Source organism: Aplysia californica, unplaced genomic scaffold (genome assembly GCF_000002075.1).
Source record: "Aplysia californica isolate F4 #8 unplaced genomic scaffold, AplCal3.0 scaffold00775, whole genome shotgun sequence".
NCBI classification, from domain to species: domain Eukaryota; kingdom Metazoa; phylum Mollusca; class Gastropoda; order Aplysiida; family Aplysiidae; genus Aplysia; species Aplysia californica.
In genome coordinates this window covers 125,360-138,426 of record NW_004798045.1, presented here as the reverse complement: position 1 = coordinate 138,426, position 13,067 = coordinate 125,360, and the positions used below count along the sequence as shown (strand labels likewise).

Sequence of the window (13,067 nt, the reverse complement as noted above, 5' to 3'; positions counted from 1 at the left end):
AAAAGTGATGTGTGACGGAGTCTTATACAGGGCAGTCAATGTAAAAATAAAAGAAGTGAGTATTCTATTTTAAATCAAACATTTTATTTTATACAAATGAAGTTCATCAAATTAACAAAAATAACATACATGACCAAAAGCATTGAAAATTTCAGTGAAATCCCTGCTAAAAGTTAAAACTCTGAAATAAAAATGCCAATGGGTGGAGATCATCTTATTTAACCTAAAAATTCACGAGGTTCTGATAAGATAAAGTGCCAATGTCAATAAGAAGACCAGATTTCAGGCAGTAGACGACACAAGCATTCGGCATTACCACAAACAGTTTCAAAATCTAGAAAACAGGGATTTGGGCAAAGGTTCGGAAAAGATCTATCCCTCTTTCAAAGAAAGACAACCTCGAAATGTGATGCCATTTATCAGCAAAATTATGCAAAGCGCATCATACAAAACAAAATCATCATTACTCGGCCTCAGTGCTTTCTTGTCGTATCCCCATTTTTTTTAAACAGTGAAAATGTGACTTCTTGAACCCATTCTTTGTTATGAACTGTTTTCACAGTTATTAAAAATGGAGAGGCGACAAGCACTGAGGTCTCGATAAAATGCCAGATCTGAAATGAATATTCGGTGATCATTCATTTGCCTACTTGGATCCTCTAAAATATCCCCTTAATATTCTGGTGTTTTCCTGTCACCCACATGTTCTGCTGTTCAGGTTTGACAACAAAAAAATAAAGAAAGAAATTACCCCCCCCCCCCGGCAAACCCAAGGCAGATTCAAACAGATGACAGACGAACTAGACCAGAAATCATAATACAGCATTCAAAGAACCCAAAAGAAAGAATGCAGAAGAAAAAAGACCATTTGTGCCTGTTCTATCAACTACACTAAGTTCAACATTACAGCATGAGGAAAATAAATGAAAGATATGGGGCTCCCAGCACACATGTAAAAAAAAATCTCTGAGGACCAACAGGCAGCAGTAAATTGATTCTGTAAAATCCCGTGTTTTAACGCCTCTAGCGACACAACCAGCAGTAAGAATACATGTCAATTCATCAAAAGAGAACATGAGATTGAGATTGGTTGAGAGCAAAGGAGTAATAATAAATACAGTAGAAAAAATATCACTTCTATAACCTAACTTACTATAAATATTATAATGCCCACTCCCTGGTGACTCTAGACATTTCACAATAAAACAAAATTTAAATAATAAAAAACAACAACCCAACAAACTACCAGCAACGCTGCTAACATAACAATGACACATTCATGCATTCTGACTCATCCAACGCACAGCAGTCCTTTCAATTACATTACCCGTAATCTGAAGAACACATGATACCCATTAAGACAATCACCGTGGCTGCTAAACAACTTTAAATGAAAGAGAAATCAAACTAGTGGGTAAATTGGATTTTAAAATGCTTTTGGACCAGAATTAAATGCAGTCAACAAAGAAGGCACCTCTCTTAAATTTAAAGGCAGTGGGAGCAGCTGTCAAAAAAGCCCTACATCCAATGAAATTGTTCTTTACGAGGCAGTCTCAAGTTGCATTGTAAGTCAGACAAGAATGTGTAATATTATTGCCACACTTATTCAACACACATGATGTATTATGTCGTCATGACCATAACGCATTAGTGGTCTTGGTAATTTTACTACAGGTTCCTAGTTATTGGTATGGTAAAAATGCCTCTGTTACTTGTTTGCTGTTCTCAAATACAACAGGTTTGTTTTTTTGCATTAAAAATCCAACCATTGAGACATATATATATATATAAATATAAATATATACTCAGAATTCCCATAGTTGGCTTTGGTAAGCATAGTTTAGTTTTTTCTTTCCGTTTCCCCATTAAGACAGGTTTCCAGTTTATACTGCTATACTGAATGTTTGAGTCTGTTGGCAACCTTTTTATCTTTTAAAATTTTTTACCTGTATAATTAAGTAGCGTAAACACGGCCTCACGGGCACTCGTGGCATTCCGACCGCATGGTATCGGTGAAATTGGGGTAATTCCGATTGCTGTTTCTTTGCTCTTTCGCTATAAAACACCAAATGCCGTACATCTTGTAAAAGTTCAGCTTTTCCTCATTACAAAAGTGTAAGTTGTTTATATGTCCAATTATTAAGAGCTGGAGAATCGCCGAGGAAAGCGAAGCCCCTCGCGGTCGGAATGCGTGGTGGGCCGGTTCAAAAATTGACATGCGTGAATTCAAATGCTTCGCGGAACGATGGATGATTAAATACCGTCTTTTCATTTGCAGAGAACTGTAGAGCTTTAAACGGGCTTTCCCGTGGTATGTATTTGGCTGTTGGTGTTTAAATAGGAAACCTTTTAAGATACCGTCAAAATTTTCAAAGATCATTTTTTTTACACGAAATACGCAAAATACGAGCTTAAAAAGAGGTTTAATGAAAAGATCAGTTTATTGCCTATTAGAATAAAGTAATTACCCTGGAATTATTTGGATCAATCTTTCTGGGAGACCCAGAAAGCATGTGACCCGCACGCGGGGTACACTACAGTATAGAGCTGACTCGCTTGCCGCAAGGGCCGGTGCGGCGCCGGCCGGGTCAACGCTCGGTGTTTCTGTCAAAATAACGACAGATCATCGTGTTTGCGGCGATGAAATACTGATTTGTAATGGTCTCACGGTCTTGAAAAAAATTAGGCTCCATTTGTTATAGTGATTGTACTCTGTTAATGTGGAGATGTTTAGATCTCTCAAACATGGGGTTGCAGCCAGTGACTGACTAACAAATTTGATCAAATTTTAAACAACTACCATTTTCTTAAAAATAGACTGAGAGGTTAAAGTATGGTACCAAAATGCTCAGTGGATATAGGCCTTTCAAATGGAACATATAAATTTGGCATACAGCTACTTTGAAAATTTAGTTTCTGGTTCCTAGCATAAGTAGTATAACAGAGATTTACAAAAATTTTGACGGAGATGAAATGAAAAAATACAATTTTAAGAATTCAGAAAACCATCATTAATTATACACATACGATTACCAGCAATTAAATTAACGTGTGAACAAAAAAAGGGCAATCTTAGGATCCCAGAAGGGAATGTTTTGTTTTAGCTTCTGTGCGGCTGTTGGTAGTTTACACAGACCTGCCAACCACTCCATCCTCAAAAATAGGAGTTTCCCTTAACTCCTAAAGGAAGGATACTGGGAAGAAAATTGGAGTTTTCAAAACCCCAGTAGATTGCGACTGCACTACAAAATGAGAGGGGCAAATAAATGTATATAGTACACGTAAATTAAAAAGTGTATTTTCCATTTCATTCATGCTAAGTGTTGGAATTATTGGGGGACAAAAAATGGTCTGGTTTACAGGTAGGCTACCGATGAGAATTCATTTTCAATATTTCATGCGGTAGTAAGTGACCATAACTCAGACCCATGTCCATAGCGGCCAATTGTCTAATAATGACTCTCCTCTGTGGTCTTGTTATGGACAGGTTCAACTGTCTATGTATAGGTAGGTCAGTGGTAAGAAAACTGACTCCTAGAGATAAAACCTGAAAAACTTAACAGGAAAATTATAATAAAAGAACATAATAATCTACAAAGGGGCATAAGTCTCTGAAAAACTTGAAACAGGACTCCTTAACCCACGAACTGTTCTTTGATCTCAATATCGGCTCTTAGCTAAAGTGCGATAGAATTAAATAATGAACCGGAACTCCAGTGGAACTCTTCTGGGCCGAGAGTTGGATAGTTGAATCAACCATTCATGGTCTACTTTCTGTTCTGTCACGAGGAAAAATGTTTTGGCGACAGTTGAAAGCTGAGCATTTGTGTTGCAAATTCTTGAGAAATGGCAAGCCCCTGGCCAGGGCCGTCAGGAAGTGAGGCCGTTCTGGTTGTTCAATCTGATTAGTCGAATGATACATCAAAACAGGAGAGAAGATGAAGTTCCAAAAGGGCAAGAAGGATATGACCCTTGGGCAAAAGTTTCTTTCCTACTGAAGAAGTTCAATGCTAGTGCTAAACAGGATTACACTCGGTCCATGAATATTTCAATAGATGAGAGCCTCATCGGCATGAAGAACAGGAGTGTCTTTATTCAGTACATGCCGAATAAACGTCACTCGAGATTTGGAATTTAAAAATTCCAGTTGTGTGATTGCAATAGTTTTGTTGTGCACACTGAGTTGTATGCAGGGAAAGACTTGGATGTTGAAAGAGATGTTGGACTTGCGGTTGGAATTGTCAAAAGTCTCATGGAACAGAGCAATTTGTTTGGCAAAGGTTATCATTTGTTTACTAACAATTTTTATACAAAACCAGCACTGGCTAATTACCTGTGAGCCAAACAAACAATACTAACGGTAACAGTCAGAGAAAACATTAAAGACTTTCCAAAAACACTTGTAAAAACCAAATTGAAGGTCAGTGAAGTGAAATTTGAACGGAAGGATCAGGTCTTTGCAATGGCATTTTGTGGGATAAAAAATCAGAGTAAGCCAGTGTTGATGCTGTCCACAGCCCATGTTGCTACGAAAGCAGTAAGGGGCAAGGAGATCTCAAAGCCAACCATGGTGCTGGACTACAATTTTCACATGGGTGGTGTAGACCTCGTGGATAAGAAGATTTACCATTACGCCGCTGAGAGATCAACGCGTTGGCATTAGAAATTTTTTCCCCATAATGTGCTGGATATGTCTATTTTCAATTTGTGGATTATCTAAAATTTGTCAGTTGACCAAGAACAAAAAATGAAAAGAAAAGACTTCCTCATTTCAGTACTGGAAAAACTTTGTTTGAATCCGAAAGATGAACAATGACAAACACCAGCAGCAAACCCTGGCATCCCGCAACTCTAAGGCACTCGAACCCCTGAACACCGATTATATCAGCTGGAGGGAAAGAAGGAGAAAGAATGTTATGTCTGCAGTCGAGCAACACCCACTGCAAGCAAGAAAAGAAGCCCAGCTTGTGGGGTCAGTTGCCACGAAAAATGTATGAGAGCTATCTGGTTTATACAACTGGATTGAGTCAAAAGCAGAAAAAAAGATGCCAATGAAGGTAGGCAAAATGAACCCCTTATGCCTTGCAAAATCATTTACTGCATGTTACTATTACAATTTGGCATGGAGTTCGTGTCAGCTGCTTGTTTGTATGTATTAGCTCTTATTTCAAGAAAACAATGCACATAACGGTTCATGTCTCATGTATGTATACTGCAGTCTCCATCAGAATTACTATTACGCATTGATTTGAGAAATTAAAAAAAAAAATTCAAATCTTGCACTCTCTTCATAATAAATTATATTTGTTTGTAAAGAGAATTGAATGCACTACAACTTGGCTATTTCAGTTTTTTCACTTGGGGCAATACAAATTTTATTCTGAACTTTTTATCAGCTTTTATTCTCTAGGAGCTAAGCAGTCATCTTGCAAGGTCAAGGTCACTGGAGCCAAAGGTCACAGTCAAAATTGAACAAAAATGTCATAAGACATTTCCTTATTCATTTACCGTTTCAAATATATATACTTACGTGGGGGAGATAAATGCTAAACAAGTACAAAATGCGCATGAGTAAGTATGGTATAAACTCCGAAAAAGTGCTGTGACATTCTGGCCCGTTACCTATGACAGTTCGAGGGTTAAAAGAAGACATAATACATAATACTATTTAAACTCAAGACTCCTCTGAACAGCTGTGGACTGTCACTGAGGCTGTGAATATGTCATAGAAAAGAACTGCTTTACTTTCAGAAGGGCCCTGAGGGAGGCTTCTCTCCGAAACAGATCTACAGTACTTCGTAAAGGGTTCAGAATCCACACCATTAATTTCATCAAGGGGAAAAACAAATCATGCTGGACTTCAAAATTCACAAAGACTTTAGGTAAAACATTTCACACGCTCGAGGTTTCTACAATTCCAGTCTCCTTTGCACTTTTGCTAAAGCACTTGAGTCAGGTGCATGGGTGATGGGCGTTTGTTGGGAGTCACTGTCACTGTCCTCACCGGTGCCAGTACTGGGTATGCTTGGCTTGCTTGCATTCCTGAAATATAGAAATGAAAGTTAGAGATATATATAGTACACTCATCATAATAAAAGTAGTTTTGCATTACTATATTACTACACCCAGAGTTCATGGACAAAGTCGATAAATGCCAAGCATTACATTACATTACAACCACAGTGGAGATCACCTGAACCAAAATCCATGGGACAGCAGGTTTTTCTCTGATTTAGTCGTTTTGTATTTTTCGTTTGGAGAGTGTGTTACTCCATGATTGCTTCTTTACTTCAGCTATTTTCCAGTGAGGTTAAAAAAACCTGTTGAACTTCCTGCCATGAACTCCCCACCAAATTCAAGGAGATTCCAAGGAGGTTTCAGAGAGTAATTTTAAAAATTCAAGATTTGGTCAAGAAATTCATGCTGAAAGCCTTATTTCCGATAGGCCTACACTTGTCTGAAAGGAATCGTAGTTTCAATTTTCCGCCCAAAATATTGTTCATATCTGATCCACTGAAATTTGAGGAGTTTTCAAGGAGGTTCCTCAAATTCAAGGAGATTTTTCCTTGAATGCAAATTCAAGGAGTTTTCAAGGACTCCTCGAATTCAAGGAAGTCGCAGGAACCCTGTTTGCAGTTTTTTCTCTCCCACACATGACTCAGCAGCGTAGAGTTGAGTATGCAATGCTTGCAGCAAATTTTACTTTTATAAAGTTTTTTCCTCACCTACCTCTAGTAAAACTGCAATTTGAGCTGCAGGCTGTACAAATTGTGGGACAGGAGGGGAGGAGGGAAAAGAATCCAGGTAGTAAACTTAAAAGTTATTTACTTACTCTCTCCCTACACCGTCAGGTACATACATAAGGTGGAGAGCAGTCAACGGCACACTTGCCTGTTCCTGGCCACGCCCTCCAATTTCGGCACATCCAGCCTCTGGGTGATTGCCCCATCCCTTCAGGTGGCAGACAGTCCCACAAAAACATACATGATACAACAACTGGGGAACTCACCTAGTGAAAGCAAACCGCGACAAACATACATGATACAACAACTGGGGAATTCACCTCGTGAAAGCAAACCGCGACAAACATACACGATACAACAACTGGGGAACTCACCTAGTGAAAGCAAACCGCGACAAACTATGGAGCTTTTGTTGACCTCTTCCTGGTGAAACTTTTGCCTTTCTCCGACTTCGCGACAGGCCAGGAACACGGCACGACTGTTTGCCTGTGGCCAGGACAAAAAGGAGAAATTTGCAATAACACACTTGTCCTACACATGTCAACAGAGATGACAACTGACCATGACATTTTTAAAAAAATCAGGAACTTTCCAGACCGTCTGGAAACATATATTCATGGGAACTCAAAAGTCAGTCATCATTACTGTCTAAATCTAATACATCTTGTAATAATAACATTATTAATCATAAATAGCATTTCTGTAGCCCTCTGTCCATTTAGAAACAAGCCCTGAGCACTGTCCATTCAATTCATATTTAAAGAAGAAAAACGGGGTGGGCAGCATGGGAAATCATTAAGTAAACAGCTACAACCTCCCTTGAACCTCTTATGTGACATCAAGGCACCCGTCTGAGGTTAAAAAAAAAAGCTTCCCCCTACTTCAATTTCCAATGGTTAGCAGTTATGCCTGTTATTATGACTAAAAATGGGTTACGCAAGGTCCAGCATCTAATCTGAACAATACCAAAGGAGTTGCCCCCCACTCTATGTTGCTTTCATTAGCACTACTTAACACAGAATCTGTTAACACGAAGAAATTCTCTGGTCCCACGAAGTTTGTGTTATCAGGGTTTTCTTTTATGGAAGCTGACGGAGTTAAAGAGCTTTGGTGGTTTCACTCTGCTAAATTATGGCGCAGAAAAGGAAGATCTTTTGTAACAGATTATACAAAAGGTACATGAGGGAGACTAATGTACCAGTAAATCGATCTTGCTTCCCCCATGATCTAACAACACACACACGTGAAGTCAACTCACCTGACGGAGCAGAGGCTGTGCTGGTAGACTTCTTAGTAATCTTAGTGACCTGGGCAGAAAGAGGGAAGGAAATTAATTCTAGGAAACCCCAATTAACCTAGCTAGCCATCATTATAAAAGAGGAGGATGAAAAAAAAAGAAGAAAAGAAGCAATTTTAATCATTTCGAGCAGGAAAAGGAAAGACGATGCACACAGGAATGAATGAGGCAAGAATAGTCGTCCCCTCCATCACATAAGATAGAATGTAACAACAAGGGGAAAGCAAAACTGAAATACAGAAATAGCAATAGCAAAGGGAAAAAGAAAGTAAAACCTACCAACCAATGGCACCCTCCAACCACCCAAATATAAAGCAACTGGACAACTCCCTCTAAATTGAAGGCAGTCTACTGAGGTACAGCTGACAGTAAGTCAGAAAAATGTCAACAATGACCATGATTTTCCAGTGGCAGTTCACAGCAAGACAATTTACTCTCAGTAAGAAAACACTTTGGAAATGACATACACGTTTCTGTAGATGTTAATATTTTACTTTGAATTTCTGCCAAGATGTTCACGGTTTGTTTTGTATTTCTGTGGAGATGATCTTTCATTTCACATTTTTATTAATCTTTAAGTTTGTCTCTCAATTTTGTAGATAGCAACAATTGTTGTTTCCCACTTTTGTAATTCTAAGCTATAATTGTTGGTTCACAATTTTGAAGAGAGAGCTTAACTGTTCCCCAACGTTGGTAGACAGCTATACTATAATTGTTGTTACATTTTTGCAGATGTTACTGTTTTATTTAGTTTTTCAAACACAAGTTCTTTTTTAAATATCTTTACTCATACTTGTGAAGAAAACAAAAAGGTGTTTACTCAGCTTATGACTGCCATGTTATAGATTTAAGGATGTTTTTCTGCGCGCTCATATGACCTTAGCAGTTGCGAGCGCCGTAAAACCTTATACTATACTATAAGGATGTTTTTCTAGCATCTCAAACAGAGAAGGGAACTATAGTCGTGTACAATCAGCGACTTTGACTAAGAAGAGAGGAGGGTAACAGCATCAATGTAACCAAGTAGAAGGAGGAGACCACACATCTCACAGCATCCGAGAACCTCTCACACTTACTTCACAATCCGGCTCAGTATCTGTCAAGTCAATGAAGTCCTGGGTGTTTGGAAGGCAGAAAGAGTCGATGCTGCCAATACTGCTACGCTGGCTCTCATTCACACCTGGAAATCACAAATGTTATAACTTTACATCGGCCTTCCTATAAACCCTTTACTCCATTGATTTTTTCAGCCTTTCTTCCGTAAGGTAAGCTTACAATAAATAATGCCACCATATCAAACACTGCCCACATTTCAAAATTTATAGGTGACGAAAAAATGAAGGTTCTACTAAATCACTGGATAGAGGGCTCCCGACTTCTTGACTCAGTGGAGCAGAGTAAGACAGGACTGTAACTAATTTTAGCAAATTGATGTATTGTGTTAATTGGGTAAATCAAGAACAGTCGAGCACATGCATGACAAAATGGGGGGGGGATGCATCTTTTTGTTATACGGTACGTACGAATTTCAGGCTATATCTAAGGCGAAAGACAAAGCTGGACTATAAGGTAAGAATTTTTAATGAATTATACCCCCTGTCCATGTTGGGTTCATAACTTCAGACGGCTGCCTTAGCCGCAGGGAATTGGTTTGAGGGGAGGTTGTTGTAACTGTTTAGTTGATGGTTATCCACGTTATATTAACTCAGTTTAAGAACAAAAAACAAACAACAAGAAATGGAATAGATAAATTGTACATGCATATTGTGATTATAAAGACAATCTGAAACTTTAAAAAAAAGAATGTTTTCAAATTAGGGACGGTGGGCAGCTTCCCAATGTCTTGCCTCTGTGCGCAGTGACACAAAGCCACGCTCTCACAACCCACTGCACATGGAAAGTGGGATCTGGGTTAAAAAAAACAACCTTGATTCAACATGTTTTGAACGACATGTATTGACAATGTTAGGCTACTGTGAGCGATTTTTAAAAAATGGAAAGGGAAAGAGCCGGACCAAAATTCCTTTGTGCAAACCACATCTTAACCACCAGGCCGGTGCTACTGACTGAAGTGCCTTTAGGCCATACCCAAAGGGGGACATTAACATGTCATTATGCACAGTAGAATTGTAAATGGGCTGATTCATCAATGTCAAGCTCATAACTGCCTGAACTGCAACAGGGAACAGCTTCTTTTTTTCCTAATCCTTACTATCGTCATTTTTTCTCTACACTCTTGTGACCCCGCTATTTCTGGGGTGCCTTGATAGTTGAAGCAGACTTGTTGCTGTTGAAGCTAGAGAGGTGAGCAAAGTAAGTCCGATTCCCTGTAAGGACTTCTCTGTTGACTGTTGACATCCACCCCTTGGCGCTCATATGACCGTAGGCAGTTGTGAGTGCTGTAAAACCTCTTACTAAAACCAGATTTGATGGAATTTGTTATCCTATTAGGGGCAGCTGCAGTGCACACAATAAAGAGGTTTTAATCAGGGATTTTAAATCTGTTTGTAAGAGTTTTACAGCAGTTGCAAAACGATTAGGTCATATAAGTGCTGAAGATTAAAGGTGTTACATGAGAGTAACAAACACACAAAAAAAGAGAGATAAGGACGATAGATGCTTGACAGGAAAAAAGGGGTAGACCACTCCAGAGCACCTGTTTACCACTCAAAGATTTGAAATTCTTTCGCATTAACAGGAATTTTGAGTTAAAAACAACCTACCCCACATTCACAAACGCACTCATGCGCGCCAACACACACATATAATGTGAGGCATCGTGGTGAAATCAGGCACTTGTCAAAATAATGAAATTTAAGAAATCAGCAACGTTTTGCCCTAAATTTCTTTTTTTTTGGATGGGGGGGAGAGGGGCGTCCAACTATCAACTTTTCAGAACAAAAAAACAAAACAAACCCAGACTACCCACGTGTTGGCTGAAAGTGATGGGCATTGGCCAATTAAACAACCCCCCCCACCCCCTCCATCACTTTAAAGAGCTATGCTATAAACATAATTTTGTGCAAAAGAAACTTGTTTCACAAGAAAGAGCAGGGCCATTTTTTTCTTCTTTACAAACGATAACCAAAACTTACTGATTTCCAAGGTGGAGTCCGAATCCTGGCTGCTGACCTCTGACCTTTTATCTCCACTCTCAACAAGGCTTTCTCTCTCACAGCCCTCCACAGAACAGAGGAAGTCTTTGTAGTCCACTGCCTGAACCTCCCTCACATCCTCACTGTCTGTACAACTGTCCTGGGAGTTTTGAGGTGAGCGAATAGTTTGCACACTATGAATTGATCCCCTTTGATTTTTTGGAATTTGAACAGAATCAGATTTACTGAAGTACCTGGAAAGAGAGGCCACAGATGGAGATTCAGTCAAAGTTGATCTACTCCCAGCTCTTTCAGATTTCGTTTTCTCTTCCTGCTCAATAACACATACGTCCTCCTCTTCTTTTTCAAGCCTTGAACTGTCACCAGCATTATCCACATTTACTGGAACAAATTCTGTGGCTTTAGATTGGGGTGTGTCTTGCCTTGGAGTGAATTTAAATTTTGCCCATGCAAATGCAGAGGAGCCCCCTAATCTTTTTGAACTATTTGACAGCACTTTATTCGATGACGAGACTTTTTTGGACACACCCCCAACAGCAATTTTGTTGTGGCTTTGATGCTTTATTCCGCTAAGATCAGAATTCTGACACTTAGACACATCTTTCCCAAAGTCACGACTGTCATCACTCCCTTTATCCTCTTTTCTCAAGGAACAATGCTTTGCTTGTTCAGCAAACATGAGACGAATGTTAGGCTGTCCACACTCAGAAAGTTTCTCCTTCTTGTTAGACGCAGAGGAAGGCTTCTTCCGAGGAGAACTAAGAGCTTTCCTGCTCTCTAGTTTGGTGGATGCCCTTGGTGAAACACCTTGACTGGAGGCAAAATATCTGTAAAGAGAAAGTTCACAGTTGCAACGCATTTGTTGATAGACAAAGAATAAAATATCAGCACTCGATTCACATGATTTAAAGACAGAGATAAGATTAGAAATTCACAGAAACTGGGAACTCTAAGCATTAAAGACTTAATTTGGGTGCATACAACTGTTGGGAGTTCTTTATGGTGAGATGGTACAACAATAGCTATTTCACTAGTAACCAGATATCAAAGTGAAGATTTTATCAACAGCAGGAAGTTGTTCCCATACCAACAATACCCTACTTATACAAAAAAAAAGAAATATATATATATAATATAATAACTGGCCATGCAGGCGTTAAGGGAAATGAAAAAGCCGATAAGACTGGTTGGTGAGGCCACCTCAGTTGACAGCACGGTTCAACCAGATAGGGTCAAGATCCTGAAATGTTTATCTCGCCAGCTGATTGAGGAGGAAGAGAGGCCAGTACAGCTGTGGAGAGGATGATGCTTTTGGGAATACAAAAAGGAAAGCGGCAAATCTGGCATCCTTGCAAGAAAGAACAGAATGTTCAACCAGATAAGCACTGGCACAAGCAGTGGAAAGACCCTCAGCGACATTTTGGAGAGAGCAACAGAGCATCAATGGACATGTCCGGAATGCAGGGATGTTGCTTCTTGAAATAATGAATGGTGTGTCATGTTTGGAGTAATAAGGTTCTGTGTTATGTTTGGAGTAAGGTTCTGTGTTATGTTTGGAGTAATAAGGTTCCATGTTAGGTTTGGAGTAGTAAGGTTTTTAGTATATATTTGGGTTCTGTGTTATGTTTGCAGATTGGAGTAAGGTTTGGAGTAGTAAGGTTCTGTGTTATGTTAGGAGTAGTAAGGTTCTGTGTTATGTTTGGAGTAGTAAGGTACTGTCTTATGTTTTGTTTGTTTAGTATAGGGTTTTACGGCGCTCGCAACTGCATAAGGTCATATGAGCGCGCGGGACACACCCAATACTTTTTCGTTGGTAGGAAATTTTGAATTTTGCCCGGGTGGCGGCCGAAGCCTACTCTTATCGATTTTAGACCACCAAGGGATCTTTAACGTGCGCAACTTGCACACGGG

General features: G+C 39.4%; 1 protein-coding gene across 1 annotated transcript in view; it reads right to left on the bottom strand.

Moving 5' to 3' along the window:
• Positions 1-3,016: 3,016 nt before the first annotated feature.
• The window catches only part of LOC101863382 (exonuclease 1), a 33,219-nt gene continuing 23,168 nt past the window's right edge, over positions 3,017-13,067 (bottom strand). Inside the window, exons 11-15 of the mRNA XM_005109399.3 lie at positions 11,136-11,983; positions 9,117-9,220; positions 8,002-8,050; positions 7,118-7,229; positions 3,017-6,042 (exon numbers count right to left, since the gene is read on the bottom strand). Coding sequence (XP_005109456.1) covers positions 5,910-6,042; positions 7,118-7,229; positions 8,002-8,050; positions 9,117-9,220; positions 11,136-11,983 — 1,246 coding nt within the window. The 3' untranslated portion in view covers positions 3,017-5,909. The remainder of the gene's footprint in view (positions 6,043-7,117; positions 7,230-8,001; positions 8,051-9,116; positions 9,221-11,135; positions 11,984-13,067) is intronic.